Below are 18930 nucleotides of genomic sequence, written 5' to 3'. Positions count from 1 at the left end.
CTCCTTTCACTACCTGAATAATTTCTTTTATCTCGTCATACATTTCATCTATTTCTTCATCATCTGCAGAGGTAGTTGGCATATACACTTGTACTACTGTAGTAGGCATGGGCTTTGTGTCCATCTTGGCCACAATAATGCGTTCACTATGCTGTTTGTAGTAGCTAACCCGCACTCCTACTTTTTTATTCATTATTAAACCTACTCCTGCATTACCCCTATTTGATTTTGTATTTATAACCCTGTAATCACCTGACCAAAAGTCTTGTTCCTCCTGCCACCGAACTTCACTAATTCCCACTATATCTAACTTTAACCTATCCATCTCCCTTTTTAAATTTTCTAACCTACCTGCCCGATTAAGGGATCTGACATTCCACGCTCCGATCCGTAGAACGCCAGTTTTCTTTCTCCTGATAACGACGTCCTCCTGAGTAGTCCCCGCCCGGAGATCCGAATGGGGGACTATTTTACCTCTGGAATATTTTACCCAAGAGGACGCCATCATCATTTAATCATACAGTAGAGCTGCATGTCCTCGGGAAAAATTACGGCTGTAGTTTCCCCTTGCTTTCAGCCGTTCGCAGTACCAGCACAGCAAGGCCGTTTTGGTTAATGTTACAAGGCCAGATCAGTCAATCATCCAGACTGTTGCCCCTGCAACTACTGAAAAGGCTGCTGCCCCTCTTCAGGAACCACATGTTTGTCTGGCCTCTCAACAGATACCCCTCCGTTGTGGTTGCACCTACGGTACGGCCATCTGTATCGCTGAGGCACGCAAGCCTCCCCACCAGCGGCAAGGTCCATGGTTCATGGGGATAGAATAATCAAAAATCCACAGAAATTGACAAATGAGTGGTTCCAGTTTTACACGGAAAACAGGGTGCAAAAGGTAGAGATGTTTCATCTGTCTGTTGATGATAAATTTTTAGTAAAGCAATTGTCAGTCAAGAATTATATAAACAAGCTGTGCCGCAGGATAGTGTGTTCATTTCAGTTCTGTTCTTAACACAGGCGCTGACTCCATGGGGCCTGAGGGAACCCGAGTTCCCTCAAAAATTAGTTTGGGGACGGGGGGGGGGGGGGGAGAGGGGGGGGGGGGGAGCCCAACCAATAATTTATGAAAATTATTAGTAACATTATACTTTGTAATATCACAAAATTATGTTGGAATTTTTTATTTTTCTTGTTTGACAATAGTTACCTTTTAAAATACATTCAGTAATGAGTTAAAACAAATAATTATTATGGTAGTAAGCAGGTTAATTGAAAATGAGTGGTGTGAATCATGATAGTGTTACAGTGCTGCGGGCACACTTAGAATTTGTCCCGGTGCGCGAACCTTTGGATAAAGCCTGGCACTGGCGGGCCAGCGCTGCGGCCGTGGTGACATCAAATGGACTGGAACAGAAGAGCCTGGGACCCTCCACCTCACATCGCCTTGACTCTTCACGACATTATGACACTACAGCTATAAAAGCCCACCCTGCTGTCACAGTCATTCAGTGTGGATGGTTTCATTCAGTGAATGCTGCAGATGTGTTTAGTGTTCCACTTCAGTGTCTAGTGGACTATTTTATATGAATATATTTTATTTCTTTACTTTAGTCTCTTAGTGTATTGTGAATTAAGTTTGAAATGGATAAATTTGTTACAAAAAAGGCGTGCTTGGAAGTTGAAGATACTGCAAGTCAAACTCTTACAATTATTGTGTCATCAATTGCTTCATCATCTTCAGCCGAGAACCGTTCACAGCCAAAACTTGGACAATCCGGTATGGGAAGACCATTTCAGAAGTCTTGGTTGATCAGATATACATGGATAGAATATGAAGCATCTACTGAAAAAGTTTTTTGCAAAACCTTCCAAGACGCAGATGCTAAAAATCTTTTACAATTTTCCTCAAGAAAAGAAGATACATTTACTTCGGTAGGGTTTTCTAAATGGTAAAAGGCTTTAGAAAAATTCTGTCTTCATGAAAATACGTTTATGCATAAAGAAAGTGTTCTGAAACTAAATTCTATCACTCACCAAAGAGTGGCCTCCCAACTGAATGAACAGTTAGATAGTGATATGAAGAAAGGTTGTTTAGCTCTTGAGACGATTTTTACTGCCGTGCAATTTCTATACTGACAAAGACTAGCAATTAGAGAGCATGAAGATTTTCAATAGTTGGAACTCTGAAAGAATGACATACCTGAGTTTAAAGATTGGTTACGACATTCTGGGTATTCAAATCGAGATCATTGATCTACTAGTAAAGTCTGTGTTGAAAAAGGTCAAGAAGACTGAATATTTTTCTATTGTGGTTGATGAAACAAGTGATTCTCCGATTCAGGAACAAGTGTCATTTTGTATTCGCACTGTCGATGACTTCTTAATCATCAACAAAGACGTAATTAGCTAGTACAAGACCCCCAACACTGAATCACAAACTCTGTTTAGTATTTTAAAAGACATTTTTTCTCATCTTGATTTGTCAATGGATAACTTAAGAGGACAGTGCTATGATGGTGCCTTGAATATGAGAGATAACTTCAAAGGACTAAAAAAGTTAGTTTTGGATTTTCAACCAAAAGCACGTCATGCGCACTGCACTGCTCACAGTTTAGACTCAGCAGTTGTAGTCAGTCTCTGCCATCTTAGATCTATGAGGGATATTATGGTTTTAGCCAAGGACTTAATGAACACCGTAAGGGAATCCAACAAAAGGGTGGGACTTTTCAGAAGCATACGCTGTGAGAAAGCCAACAACCAAGCTCGTCAACGACCCCTTTGCCCAACTCGATGGACTATGTGAGCTTCTAGTATCTTGAGAATACTGAAAAACTTTGAAGAACTTCTAGAGTTTTTTGAAACATTTTCTGCAGAGGACAAAACAGAAGCAGTTTACAAATGTGCAGGCTACCTTGAGTCAAAATTACAATTCAAGACTTATTTCTTTTTACGTCTTTATTGCCATGCAATGAACCCAGTAGAGGATGTCAATGAAAAAAATTCAATGCCCTCATCTAAGTGTTGCTGATCTGGAAAAAATATATGAGGGCTTGATTTGTATATTGATGGAAGATGTGTTAGTTTTGAACACTTTTGGGAACTGTGTTTAAAAGAAAAACCTTCACAAGTTGATTATCCTTTGCTTCCTCAGAATCGTAGTATACCAAGTAGTATGAAAACAATGAAGCCAGCTCACCACACACTTTCAAAACCCCAAAGGTATACTACAAAGCTATTTACAATTTAAGTTTGTGAAATGGTGCAATCTTGCATTATTGAGTGCTTTGCTTCAACTGGACTCACACCGGTCATTGCAGTTTGAACAAGAGTGCTTGCTTTTAGTAGACAGAGGTGAAACAAATTTGAAAAATCAACTGAGTTTTTCAAAAATGACCTATACATTGAGAGACTGTGCTTACACTTGAATATGTTAGCCAATATCGCTAATAAAAAACTACTGGTCTTAAAAAACATGCATGATGTAAGAAAGTGCATTACACAAGAGACTGCAGTTATAGAAATGTTATGTGAACTAGTGAAGTGCATTAAGCTTCTCCAAATAGTTCCAATCATGACTGCAACAGCAGAATGGTCATCTAGTGTCCTTAGACATCTGCAGTCATATCTCCTGTCAACAATGGGACAGAAGTGATTCAACAACTTGGCTGTTCTTCATGCCCTCCGAGATGTTTTGGATGAATAAGATATCCGACCAGTCATCAATGACTTCATATTCAGTAATCCAGTCAGACAGTTGACATTTGCACCTTTCTAAAGACACTCTAGCCCTAATAATGGCATTTAGACCAATATTTTTTTTTTTTATAAACTAGTGAATGAAATACATACATAATGTTAAATTTTCAGTTTTGAAATATTAGTACTAGTTTAGTACTGTATTACTATATTACTATAGTACTGTATTAGTTATTTTCAAATACTTAAATATTTTTAGGGTGTAAGACCCAATTAAAACCCACTATTTACATACTTTTTGACTGGAAGTATTAGGCATACTGTATTAACTTCATTAACTGTATTAAAGCATTGGCTTTGAGATATTATTTTCATTTAATGAACCCTGAGCCTTATTCAAAGTAAGCTTAAATTAGCTATTTCACTTATTACTGTGCAATATTTTATGTTTCATTCTTTTAATGACAGTTTAGGATTTGTTTAAATATAATTTCAGTCTTTTCAGAGCTATATACTCACTGCTCTGCAATAGTGTATGAGCATGATTATTACTGTAAATTAAATTAGGTTTTTATGAAAAAACCATGCGTGTTTATGTTTTGTTTCTTTTTTCAAAGCTAAAAAAATGTGCCAGGCTTGTCGAGTTTCCTGGAGCGTCAAGTTATCAAGAGTCCAGTTTTTGGGGTTCTAATGTTGATCATGTGACTCTAAAACGCCTTAAAAAACTTTAAAACTCACTATTTTTCATCTAAAATTTAAAAAATTTACCAGGGCAAGATCCCCAGTATGCCCCCCCCCCCCCCCCCAATATTTTTTATAAGTTGGCACCCCTGGTTCTTAATATGTATCAGTACCTTTACACATAGTGTATGACATGGAGAAAAAATTCTTTTTGCTGATGACAGAAAATCACATTCACTGATAAAACACAGATTCTCTGAATAGAAAATGCAGATAAAACTTCCAAGGATGTTTACAAGATGACAAAAAAAAGACAAAATTTTTGGGAATGAATACTGATCATCAGTTAACATGGAATGAACACACAAAGGCACTGGCAAAAAGAATGTAACCAGCATATAATGCTATTCTGTCACCAGTTTGTAACAGCCAGTGTCTTGTGGTGACTTATTATTCAAATATACATTCGCTTCTTAGCTATGGGATTCTTTTCTGAGTATCAAACACACAAAACATGGATACAGTTTTTGAAACTGTAGAAGAAAACAATAAGAATAATAACTAGAAATAGCAGGCAGGCTCATTCTAAGGAACTATTTAAAAAACTGGGTATCCTTTCCACACAAATTGAGTACAACTGCCAATCTATTGTTCCAATCAGGAAAAATATTACTAAGTCTTTCACTAATAGTTCTATATAGAAATGTGGAACAAGAGCCTATTTGCACTTGCATAGGAAAAACAAACAGAAAACTCAAAACTGCAGTTTCTTTAAGGGAATAAAATTGCCTAATAAGTTGCCCAAGTATATGAAAAAGATTACCAAAATACATCTGTTTAAAAAGGCGGCTAAAACAGTATTCATGAGTTATGCACACTATACAACTAATGATTACTTGGTGGACTCACAGCAGTGGCTAATAATAAATGGGGACAACTACAACTCCCTGTCGAATTTCAGTACATGATTACAATGTACTGCATTTATAAGAAAATCATGCATTAAGATCTATAGTGCATGATACCAATGCTTCATCATTCTCCTGAGTTCGACACCTCACTCACCATGAGGGAGATGCTGACTCAGTTTTTCAAGCAGACTGAGGGCAGGACATGAAGATGTGCATGGTGCGTAGTTGCAAGTTTACGGTCCTGGAGGCAGTTCTCCAAACACAGGGTCTAATCAAATGAGACACTGCAGTTGTTAAGACACTGATCTCATATTCGAGAGGATTGAGTTTGCTATGTTAATCCACCTTCTTTACATTTTCTGTGATTTCTATAAATCAATTCAAGCAAATGCCAGGATGGTTCCTTCAGCAAGGCCATGGCTGAGCATCTGCCCCATCCCCATGAAATCCTACTTATATATTCCATGTGTATGTATATTTTGAGCTATTTATATTTATTATCTTATGATAAAAAATTCTGTATCATTATGAGATGATCCCTGGATGAATAAATAAATCAGATCAAATCAAATATCCAGTTTTAAGCTTTCACTCAGCACTGCAATAAAGACATTCTAAACCTGAATTTGTCCCTCTGCTCCTCTACCCTTTCAGAAACTGCTACATGGGAAATGGTTAATGATTTACACTCCAGTAACTCTTTCCTCATATGTGGAAATGGGTAGATTGCTACACACTGTAAAGATGACACACTGAGCTGCAAACACGCACGATGGAGAGACTATTACATTTCAGCTTTCAGACTAAGCCTTCTTCAGAAAAGGAAAATGCATACACATTCACACAAGCAAGTATACACCTCACAGTCACATGACTGCTATCTCTAGCTGCTCCATCCAGAAACATGTCAAACGAGCAGCATTCTGGAGTGGGGCGGGAAAAGGGGAGGGACTGCATGGTATGTGTAGAAGAGGAATCGGTGCTCACTGGTGGAGCATGCAATGATTAGAGATGGCAGGACAGGACTGAAAGACATAATGTCAGAAGGATGTAGAGTAGAGAGAGGGGGAGAAAATAAGATGTGGAAAGGAGCAGAGAAGGGCAAAATACCGGTGGGTGTGCCAGCAGAGAACAGTGAACAGTGAGGGTGAGGGGAGGCTAATTGTAAGGATGTGACAGGACAGAGGGGGTGGGAACAGTTGGGGAGAGGGTGTACAGATACTAAGTTACTGTATGTTGAGGCCAGGATGATTTCAAGAGTGGAGAATGTGTTGTAAGTATAACTTGCATCTGCAAAGTTCACAAAAGCTGGTGGTGGACAGGAGGTCCAGATGGTCAGTGTTGTGATAGAAATGGGACTACATTCACATCCCTATCTGAAATTCTTTCCTCATGTCACCATTCTCTGAAGAGATCAATTTAGCTTGAATTTTTAACTTTCTGGACTTTATACTGGTATGTCTATACCCAGTTCCAGAAGTAAACTGTCATTTAAAAAATTAGTACAAATGAGTTTACTATCTCAGATTAAATTTCACATTAATATGTTACCTGATTGATATTAGCAAGCAAGGGGAGTAAGCCATTTGTTTATAATATAACTTTGAAAGTTTCATGATATGAACTGTGCAGCCATGTTGCACCACATATTCTTGAAAATTTACTTCTCCCCTATTTCTGAAAATCTGATAGCTCTACTTGAGAGCTATCCATAATACCCTTAACAATATTTTATTCAAAGTGATTTGTTCACAATGAACTAAAATGTAATTTAAAATGCTGTACCATAAAACTCATTGAAATTGTATATGAAATTAAGTAAACTTTTCCAAACTGAATATCAGAACATGTAGGGCAATATGTGGGCCTTTTTTTTATGTAAGTAACGAAATTCACCTAAAGACTTTTAATTGTTATTTTGTAAATCTTACTTTTAACAATGTACTCACTTCCTAAGTAGTGCATAAGCCATAGGAGGCAGTAAGTCGAAGAGTAGTAAGAGATAGTGAGTACCAGGGAGAGAAAGAGTCAGTCAGTGAGTCTGCATTACTGTCTTTCAGAAACTGTTTGTGTGAGACTCTTTCATAGACTGTCTGGCAAGAGATGTATACATCATCAAAGTACATTGATATCAGTCATAATACAAAACAAAAAAAGTGATTTACTCCATGTTTTATTTAAAAAATTAATACATCAGCAATGTTGAACACTGGAACTTTCTGAAGCAACAGCCCCTGAGGGGGAAAGAGAGAGAATTTCAAGATCCTTAAACAGAGCTCTGCAAGATATTGGGTTACCTACTGTACATAATGTTCTTATGCTAGCTTCTGCTGAATAAATACTAATAATGCTATAAGACAATCAGGAGTGAAAATATGCAAAACAAAAAATAAGGAAATATCCTTGCTTTAAGCCAACACTGTGAAAGATGCTCTTAATTGAAAAACATGGCAAACTGAGTTGTCATTTGCTCTAACAATTGCTCAGAAGTAAGAGAAATCATTAGGAAAATTTCTTGTGAACGTGACAAACCATCAGTAACTGCTGTATTCAGACAAGGATATTCCCAAACAAATCCAAACACATCAGCTAGGCAATAGTGAATTTTTTTTAATCTCTGCCATAGAAGAACAGAATCCAGCTTCTTACTGTCACCAAGCATTCATAGAAGATAGTTAGGCATTCTGTTTCAACAAAAGAAAACAATACATCTGCTTTTTCTCACTGAGCAAGCTGAGTTTAGCTCTGAGACTCATGAAACTGCTCCTGGCTACAAGCAAATCCTGTACAACATATTGTGGCATCTAAGGAATAAGACAACAGGAATTCTCCTATCAGTTTCTAATAAAATCAGACTAAAAAAATCAGACTTTACTGACTCATGGAGGTAGGAAATCTTGAACCATCTCCTGAGGCTAGCAAAGCATCATATATTTTCCAGAATTTTGCAATTATGTTGTTCTCACTATGTCTGGAGGAAAGGCCATGCATGGGTTGTTGCATCTCACTTGGCTCCTAGCATCCAGGAAGCACTCACTCATAACCAATGTTCAGGAGATACCATTCTATCCTTGATAATCACTCGAGCCAGTAATTTCTGTAACTAAAATGACTTTCCTATACAGATAACATCCTAAGATATATTTTTTGATCTTGAGAAGGGCTACAATACTGAAACTTCCTGGTAGGACTTAGCACTGTAGCTGTTACCTAAAAACATGTGAAGCTCCCTACAGGCAAGCAGCCTAGCAGTCAATGGTGCCTGTTTGGAAGCTGTCACGTAAGTCATCAAAGTCTTACTTGGTGTGACATGGGTTTATGTCAATTGGAGGAGTAAGCAGAAAGATGTACTTCAAATGTTCGTCGACAAGTTGGTTTGTGTTTGAGTGCATTTTAACCAGTAGCCACAGCAAAAGGATTTATATGCCAATGGTTGAATAACCTGACCCATGAAGTGTTTTAACTGTAGGTTCTGCAGAGCTGAAATAATTTTTGTGCAATTCCACCTGGACTGTTGGTGCCATTGTAACTTACTAAGCAGATTCATTTGGATAGTTTGGAGAACATTCAATCACTTCACAAGTGCCATCATTAATCAACAAAATAACCATACATGTTGTGATACTCACTGCAGGCTTTACCAGAATTTTACATGTTAGCTAAACACTTTAAATAAAAAATCTACATAGGTGTTTACCATTTGAGTAGTGGATATTCACTAACCAAGGCTTTGTGCATGATGCCTGTTTATAAATACACATATTACAGTAATTACAAACTGGTAAAATACTGAACTATTTGATTCTATATATTAGCACAATATTAATGACAATTAAAAGGAACAAAAATACAATAGGCAGTGAAATAAGTTCCATATAACTAGAAAATTGTGAAAGTATAGACACTATTTTATGGGAGAGCAGTTTAAACTGCATTGGGATTCTGAAAGTTTCTACAAAATGAATTATTCTAATTGGAATAATTAACAAACTACTGTACTACGATACGTAAGAAAAGGTAATTTTTGGAAATAAATATTTGATCTACAAAACTGTGACACTGAATTTTAGAAAGAATTATATTTTGAGATTGGAACATTCTGGAATACAAAAGCTTTGAATATGAATAACATATGAATATAAAGTTTTTGGAAAAAATAAAATGTTTGCTGAAAGGTGGAGAATGAGGTCTTTTAAAGAAACTGTGCCAATCCCAAAAAAAAAAAAAAAATTCTAGCATCATTGACTATTTACACTCATAGTATCTGTAGATACTGCAAATCATTAATATTTCTCAAAATAAAATATTTTCATACAAACCAAATGCACTGTTATCTTCAGGAGTCATTCAAATACTGGGATAGTGAAGTTTAATGAAATACTTCTTGAATAAAAGATAAGATATTCCATATAACTTTCATATATGCACTATTAATGAAGAGAGATCAGAAAAGGGAAAAAAACACTGACATTAGGAGGAGTACAAGAATGAGTATGATGATCCTATCTTGCTCTTTTATGACATTTTTACAGACACACAATGAGTAGATTACGATGGCCACAGGTATATACAAGAACAGTCATATAGTCAGTTTGCATTCTGAGACTAGTGAGCTGCCAATGTCAACAAGACAACTCCCCATACTGCATAAGGCATACAGGGTTTTGTCTGCAAACTATGATTCATTGAAAATGGACTAATTGGACTGAGTTTCATCCAGCTGTCAGTGGAGGCAACTTGTCAACCTGATAGGCCTAGAATTATTTTACATTCACTCAACAGAGAAGAAAATAGTGCCCACTATTTTGTTTTCAAACTGTTATATTACAGTATTTTATATCAGCACTGAAACTGTGGCGAAACTTTGGTTGCTCTGTCCTTTCATTTGATTGTGTTCTGGAGATACATTTACCCAACAAGTATGCCATTTATAAGGTGAACTAACAAGCATCTTGGCTGCACTGGAGCAGATGAGACCTATTTGAGCTGCAGAATTCATCACCTCCTCTGACTCCTTGAGAAAACTTCTGGCAATACACTGCACCAAGCAGAAAAATCAGTTCAGTCCACTCAGAATATAATGTCCACCCTTATCTAGGGAAAGAGACACTGTGTTGCAGTCTATGACAATGCACGTGGAAATCTTGGAAATCCATTTCAGATATGAATACATAGTAGGCAGAGAAGCAAACCTAGCACCAACAGTAGCACAATGTGCTGTCCATTTACATTCATATACTCAGTCTTAAGTATAATATATTGCAGGGAGGAAGGAAGTGAAGAATAACAAACTGCATCCAATAAAATCTACTACCACTCCTTGACATAGCTGCTTCCACTGAAATGCTCTTATGTGCCTCTTAACAGGGCATTGCTCTTTGATACATCGTTATCTCATCCAATGAGGGGGCCCACCAACAGGCAATGCTTGTGCAAACTGTAACTCTTACTTAAGATTCATATAACACAACTGCAAATACAGAAATTATTTACAGGTACCAGAAGTAGAAATCAATGGATACACACTGGATGAGACTCTACTTGTGAAATTCATAGTTATTGAGAGGGATAACAAAGAGAGGTGACACCAGTACACAGTGAGGTTAACCAAAAGGTACAGTTTACTTTCCATTTAGAAATCTCTATCAGTTTGTTGGCTTGCAGTCATGATTGCTCACATACATTCATTCAATACTTTCATGTGGCATAAAACTTTGGGCAATGTAGCTAAGGTCAAAAAGTATTTATTTTACAAAAGCATGCAGTAAGAGTATTAAGTAAAGTTGGCAACCAAATATCTTGCACAAATCTCTTCACTGACTTTGGGATTCTTACACTTAGATGCCAAAATATTTTATCACTAATGGTTGGATTGTTGGTTGGTTGGCTGGACAGTTTAAGATCACATACTTTTAGGTCATTGTGAGAGGGGATTTAGGAAGAACTAAATAATGCACAAAATCAGTTACATAGAGGAATGTTGAGTGACAGATAAAAACATTGATAAAAGACAGCTAGATATTATTTAAGCTATCAGACTAAGTTTTTCGTCAGATGTGGACAGAAACACACATATTCACACAGTTGTAATTCACACATGAATGGCCAGTGTTGCTGAGGTGCCTGAAGACGACAGTGGCCATGTGTCTGTGAGTTTTGCATGTGTGAATTTGTGTGTGTGTGTGTGTGTGTGTGTGTGTGTGAGAGAGAGAGAGAGAGAGAGAGAGTGTGTGTGTGTGTGTGTGTGTGTGTGTGTGTGTGTGTGTGTGTGTGTGTGTGTTCTATCTATGCTATGTGAAGTGTTAAGTCTGATAGCTACAGTAATACCTATCAGTCTTTTATCAGATTGTCTGTCTGCCACTAAAAGCCTCCTCTATGCAGTGAGTAGCAAACTATCCTTTTCATATTATTGTCATTACATCTCAGATCTTCCACTGTTTCATTTTGTCATCCATTGCTGGATATAGCCCTTTCCCAGTCTCCTTCCTACAGTATGATCTTCAGATTATCACATCCAAGCTTGTTCTGTGTGTTTCTTGCATCTTCCAGTAGGTTGTTCTCAGGTCTTTCCTCATCACAAGGAACCCAACACAGAATATCCTTGATCCATCTTGTTATATGCCCACCCCATCTCCATTTAAGTTTTATAAAACTCAGCATCATGTACTGAACACACAGCTCTTCACTTATCCATTTGTTTCTACAAATGAATGTTTGTTTTTCTACCCTGTGCAACTGTTTTAAATTATTTTAAGCATTAAAGCAGTATGGAGAAATGTAACTGTGCATAACAATGTCTGAGTAATTCTAACAGAGGTAAAATTGGGAAATATGTTGAGTTGTGTTGGGAAGGTCAAGATTTGCAGACATGACATATACACTGACAAGCCATAACATTATGGCCACTTGCTTAACAGCCTGTTGGACCACCTCTGTAATGCAATATATAACCAATTCCGTGTATCATTGATTCTACAGTTTGTTGGTAGGTTTGTGGACGTATATGGCATTAGATATCTACGCGTGATGTGTACACGTTGATGGTGCTCAATAGTGACACAGATGGGACCCATTGGATTCACATCAGGTGAATTTGGAAGCCAAGATATGAATGTGATTTCACTGCCATGCTCCTCAGACCACTGGAGCATGATTCTGGTTTCGAGACACAGACAATTATACTGCTGAAAGATGACATCATTGTCAGGAATGAAATTGAGCAAGAAGGGATGAAAATGGTCCACAGCTGACCTGGTGTCTTCGATTACTAGCACAGGTCCAATGAAAGTGCTGGAAATGTCTATCATAGCATAATACTTTTCCCACTAGTGTGCATTTGTGGCATGATGCACATTATGAGCAGATGTTCACCTGGATGACAGCACTTGTGGAGATGACCATCGACCTGGTGTAGCAAAAATGTCATTCATCTGACGCGTCAACACATTTCCAGTGATACACGGTCCAATCTCAATAATCCCAAGTCCACTACAACTGCAATAGATGATGTTGTCAGGCCAACATGTGAACACACAGGGGTCATCTGCTGTAGGGGGCCCCTTGTTCAACAATGTGAGCTGAATGGTGTACTCTGAAACACATGTGCATCCACAGGCATTATGCTCTTTTGCCAGAGGTGCCACAGATCACCATCAATCCTGCTTTATCAACAGACATGCCTCCAAACCCCAAGTTCTGTCAAGAGCCACGGATGTCCAACCACTTGGCACCAAGAGGTAGTTTCACTGTGTTTTTACCACTTCCTGTAGATGCTCACGACAGAAGCATGTGAACATTTGACCAGTTTCACTGTTTTGAAGATATTTGTTCACAGGCTTAAAAAGCTGCTTATTTCATTGGATTTCTTCATTTGCAGTGCATATCTTCACTAGGGTAATATCCCATCTGTCTCTGCTCAGCTTACATATTTTTCTTACAGCATCACATACCTGCAACACCACCAGGAGGCATCCAACCTTGCAATGAGTGGGCAGTGGTCATCACGTTTTGGCTTGTCAGTGTATTTGTGGAATAACTTTACTATATTTGTTTATTATGTAAAAGTCTATGTGGATCTGACTAAAAGCTCACACTGTAGAAAATAACAGAAGGCGAAAAAAAGAAAGCATATGCCAGTAATAATTTAAATATTTTGAGGTATTATAGTGTCTCACGCAGGATGGAGGTCTCATTTAATTGAAGTCAAGACATCACATTTCAGAGACATGTATAAAAGTGAATTACCAATAGTGTTTATAAAATCAAGTATTTCTAAAAGTTGGCCTATGTAACTAATTGTTTTAAGAATTATGTTTGATAAGTACTTACCTCAGACACTGGACTAACATCTATGAAAATGTCAGAAATATAAATTAGGAGACCCACACTGACAAGGAACACAGCATAGATGCTGCTTAGGACTATTGTCAACAAATACCTGAAACAATAAAAAATCATAATACTCATTCATAATATAACACTGTACATGAGCAACAGTGAGAACAGTGGTAGGTCCCCACAGTTCAACAGAAATGAGTTAATGTTGGATAAATGTGCAATGTACTTCAAGAATCCTTATAAGAATTTTAATGGATTTTAGCTCCACAACTATTTTGATCCTGCAAAAGCTAAATAACATGAAACATGAATAGTTGTTTTACTTGCTTAGAGTTTCTGTTACAAGAAACTGACCTAAAAGAAAACTGAGTCTGATAGCATCAGATAGCTGTCTCCAGTAGTTTGAATGCTTTGGGGACTAAGGAAAAAAATAATCATGCAACTCAAGGAGTTCAAAGCACTCTCACACTACAGGCCATAAGTTGCATCCTAAGCATAGCAAGAACAGTTTTATAAAGGCAGGTAAAGAATTTTGGGAAATGGTTACCAGGTAACTAATACTTTTAATCCAAATGCAGGTTTCAGCACTGTCACCTGTGAATTTGGTACTTGAGGAAGGATCTTAGAAAAGAAGACTATGTGATAACAGAAGGGGGGAGCAGTAACAGTTTGACTGTAATCTTAATTATACAATTCAACATGACATCGCTTACATTAGCTGAAAATGTTTTTCACACTAATGTGAGGATTGTGCTGTTCTTTGAGTGGCATGATAAGCCTGGATAGAGCATTCTATGGAAAGTCTTAATCCAGAACTTGGAAAACCGCTCACAGGAGAGCATGGTTTGCATCTGAATGCTTCAGGTACTAGGCTATTTGTGTAGCTAATTGCCAGAAGCATCCAGCTTGACCAAAGCAATACCGGTATCCATTCTATCCTAGTGATATCCAATGTGTTCCTTAGGTGTTTTTAGGGTGAATTCACCTAAAAACCAGAGCTACAAAACTTATTAATTATAGGTGGTAAAGCTACTATGAAAATGAAATACTGCATCTTGGACAAATTAACAGAAATAAAAGAAAATCCATTTTGTCTTCCATCAAAACATCATAAATCCAACAAAAAAGATGAGTTTCTCATACTCATACCAGAAAGTGAAAGAGTATATGGAATTTTAGCAGACTTGTAGTGCACATGAAAATCACTGAAATGTAACAGCTTCACCTAGATTGACAAAAACTAATATCATACTACAGTAGAATCAACAAGGAAAAATTAGAAGTATCTCTATCTGTAAAATATAAAATTATATCCCAGTTCCTTCTAGTTAATGAATATTGCATTGAACAGCTTTTTGAATGCTGTGCGACAATAGTGTAACAGGAAACATTCAAGTATATAGTACTGACAGTTTATAGAACATCAGCAGGAATTATCTTAATTTTCATAAAAACAGCTGAAAACAGCTTATGCAGACTTAAATTTTGAATCATACTTTGTGGATACTTTAATAATGACCGAGAGCACCTAGAGCTGTTGATTTCCAATTTTAGATTATTTTCCACAGTATAAGTCTGTACGAGGCACTAAATGTGTAGTGTAACTTTTATTGACAGTTTGTTCTTAGACCCAATAACCTGCAGTGATTATGCTGTAAAACCAATACTCAATAGTTCCTGATTACAAGAACAGGTCAAATGTTCAAACATAAAATGTACTGACCGGTTATGTACAGATCACAGAAAAAAAGGGAAGAACCATAAACAGTGCCTCGATGACAAAAGTTCCCCAAAAAACCAGTAATATTTACAATTTCCTATTTTTTTAACTACAAATATTAGGTGAAAAAAGAATCTACCATCCTGTCAAATACAGTAGAATTAAATAATGTATCTAAAATAAGACAGATGTATAATAAATGATAGAAACTGAGTTAAAACTTTTCATTTTGCATATGCAAAGTCACAGTTGTCACACAGAAGCCATCTATCAAACAAGTTTCTAAGCAGGTCTGCTACATCTTTAGGTTTTTTTTGCATAATTTACTTTTGTAAATTTACAATTTCATCAGCAACCCAACAGCTGTTATATCATCTCAGACTTATTCATTCATCATTTTCTGTAGAACCCATCAAGAAGAGAACCCTCAGGGATATGGGATGAGTGAAAGTATATGTTAACAAAAGACAAGCAAATCATAGAAACTTAATCTGTATATTGTATTAACAATAAACCATTGCCATATTGCTTAATACTACTCATGCTTATGTGAGCCAAATTTAGTCAAGTAAATTAGAAGTGCAGCTGCTAATTTGAAATTGCTGCTGCCTCCCCATTAATGTGCTGTTTATCTGCTGTTGGTAGCTTATTATTTATTTGATTGGAGTGCTATCTTTCAAGAAAATATTTATCTACATCCTTAAATACAGAGTAATATTTACAATATATCACTATTTGTTTTACAGTGACCAAAGCTACCTGCCATGTAGCTAACAGAAATCTTAAATCCATGAATCCAGATATTCACAGAATTTGTAGAAATAGTGGCAAAAAATGTATTTTTGTAATTTCCTTTTGAACTGGTGGGGAATTTCAGTTTCTTGAAGACCACAACAACAACCTAACATGAGGTGGATAGATGACATTAGAAAATATGCAGGAATGACACGGATGCAAAAGAATACGTCTTGTGCTGTGTGAAGTGTCGCTTTTGGACTTCCTGCTGCTAAAGCCAAGAGTTTGGCAGATTTTGGATGGCACACTTCACCACAGAACTCATGCTATGCACAGGACTTGACACAAGTGTCTCTGAGAGCCATCCTCTTGTGAAGGAGCAGAGTGGAGAGCAGTTGGCTGGTGGCCAGCAAGCAAATGGAAGTTCATCTGGAATGTAGGATGCTGTGGAGCTGAGAAGCCTGCACACTCAACACTCAACACACAGCATGACCAGGCTGTTGTTGACATTGTCTATCTGGAGAGCAGACTGAGGGCCAGAGAAGAGGGCAACCACAACCAGGTAAGGAGAATATTTGTTTTAACACTGGTGTAATATACGGAGCACTAGTAGCGTGCTTTAGTGGCCTGCAGTGGTTGACGGGTAGCTGGTACCGAGTACAGCGAACACAATGAATGGCTGAAATATGTGCTATGAACACAAAGTGTTCATTGCAAGTTCCAGTATTGCATGGCGTGGGAGTGTACAAGTGTGGTTTCTGTATAGTATATTATATCCATGCCAAGGATGTGTTCTATCACCGTACAAGAGAGAGTTCTTATTCTGTTTATGGCGATGCTGAAGACACGTTCAACTACTGTACATAGATATAAGTTTTCTGATTCTTATGCTGATGTTGTCCATAGACTAGATAGTCTTGGTAGCCCTGTTATGGGTAATAGTAGTAAATTGCTGGGATGTCCTTAATAGTGGAGGTAGATCCGTTGTGATTTTATTTATTTATTTACTCTGTTTATATGGTTGCCCAATTGTAATGTAGTATGTTAGTTAGTTAGTTACATGTTCCATACAACAAGTACTAAGTTAGTTATATGTTCCATACAACATTTGAATGATTCTTTTATCAAAATGATGTGAAGTGAGTTTGTTTATCAGGTGTGTACAGGCTATCAGTTTCTAAACAGAAATTAGTCCATGTGTTAGAAGGAGTAGTCCAGAAGAAATACCTTTAGGTTAGATTAAAACTTGCTTTGCTACCTGTCAGATATCTCATGTTATTGGGCAAATGATCAAAACTTTTTGTTGCTGCATATTGTACTCTTTCCTGAACTATTGACAGCTTTAGTGATAAGTAATAAAGATCATTTTTTCCTCTAGGATTGTAGGTGTGTATATCACTATTCTTTTCATATTGTCATGGATTATTTATGATGAATTCCATAAGTGAAAATATGTTTTCTGATCATGCAGTTAAAATGCCTAACTCTTTGAAGGGGTACCTATGTGATGAGTGCGGATAAATTCCACATACTATTCTTACTGCTCACTTTTGTGCAATCAATACTTTCTTGCCAAGTGATGAGTTACCCCAAAGAATTATTGCCTAAGACATTACTGAGTGGAAATATACAGAATGGAATATATTAAAGGAGGCTGATTCATTTGGTTCCAAGACTAGCAATTACACAAAGAGCAAAAGGGGCTGAACTTCGTTGTTTGAGAAGCTAGGACTAAGATTGCAGATTTTTTTTTTTTTTTTTTTTTCAACTGAGGACAGTATATTGAATGACATTACATGAGTATTTCCACTTCATTTGCACGCTAATCATTATAGCTATTATGAGTAGCATGTTTTTAGGTTTGTTTATACCTTTGAATGTGTGTTGCACAAGCAAGCCATTAATGTTTATTTTCCCTTGGACAGAAATTCAGGTGTTGAGGTGTGGACATGTGGACACAATATAGTTAGTAATGTACTTCATGGTGTGGTTATGACTGTGCAGAAAGCATCAGGTAGTAAATTATGTGATGTGTCTGCAATAAAACTGTTAGATACATACAAAAAGCAACTAATACATTGAAGTCGGTACATATTAAGGTACCAGTTATCATAATATATGTATTTATACCACTAACACCTTGTATAAGGAATAGAAGTGTACCCAAAATTAAACCTGGTGGGACTCCCTTTGTGATTTCTTCCCAGTCACTAAAATTTTCTACCTTTACAACATTGTTTGAATTATTCAGGATAACATTTTGTATACTGTTTGTTAAGTACGGTTCAAACCAGTTGTGCATTAAGTCATCAGTTCCACAAAACTTAAGTTTTTCTGAGAGTGTAACATAACTGATGCAGTCAAACACATTGGGAAGATCGCAAAGGATACCAACTGGTGGTATTTTATTATTTAAGGCTTTCTAATATTATATGAATGTATAAACAGCATTCTCAGTTGAGGCACCATTTTATTGGTGGAGAGTATGTATACTGTGCTTTCTATGCTATCATTTTTGGTTGGTGTCCACTTGTGTGTCCCTTGTGGTGTTGCAGATGTGGCCACTGGGGAGATACCATTTGCACAGTGGTTGCAAAAGGACTAGTTAGCCTATGAGCCTATTCAATCAAGGACAATACTGGTGAACACTGTGGCCAATTTGTCCCAGCACTTTTCACATTAGGTTGGCCCTTGCAGAGACAGAATTAGAAATGCAATTTTCCAAAAATGAGACACTTTCCCATGGGCAGTTGCATAGGTTACATGCTAGTCTCTACATCTACAATACATGCTACGCAACCCACTGTACAGTGTTTGGTGGAAGGTACGCTCTACCACTACTAGTCATTTCCT

The 18930-nt window shown here is 37.1% G+C and overlaps 1 protein-coding gene across 1 annotated transcript in view; it reads right to left on the bottom strand.

The window, feature by feature from the left end:
• LOC126176569 (proton channel OtopLc-like) overlaps nucleotides 1-18930 on the bottom strand; it is a 180132-nt gene that overhangs the window by 69755 nt on the left and 91447 nt on the right. The window contains exon 8 of the mRNA XM_049923730.1: nucleotides 13614-13722. Within this exon, the coding sequence (XP_049779687.1) occupies nucleotides 13614-13722 (109 nt within the window). The remainder of the gene's footprint in view (nucleotides 1-13613; nucleotides 13723-18930) is intronic.

The sequence above is a fragment of the Schistocerca cancellata genome, chromosome 3 (assembly GCF_023864275.1).
Source record: "Schistocerca cancellata isolate TAMUIC-IGC-003103 chromosome 3, iqSchCanc2.1, whole genome shotgun sequence".
Lineage (NCBI taxonomy): Eukaryota > Metazoa > Arthropoda > Insecta > Orthoptera > Acrididae > Schistocerca > Schistocerca cancellata.
This window is presented reverse-complemented; position numbering and strand designations above follow the sequence as displayed.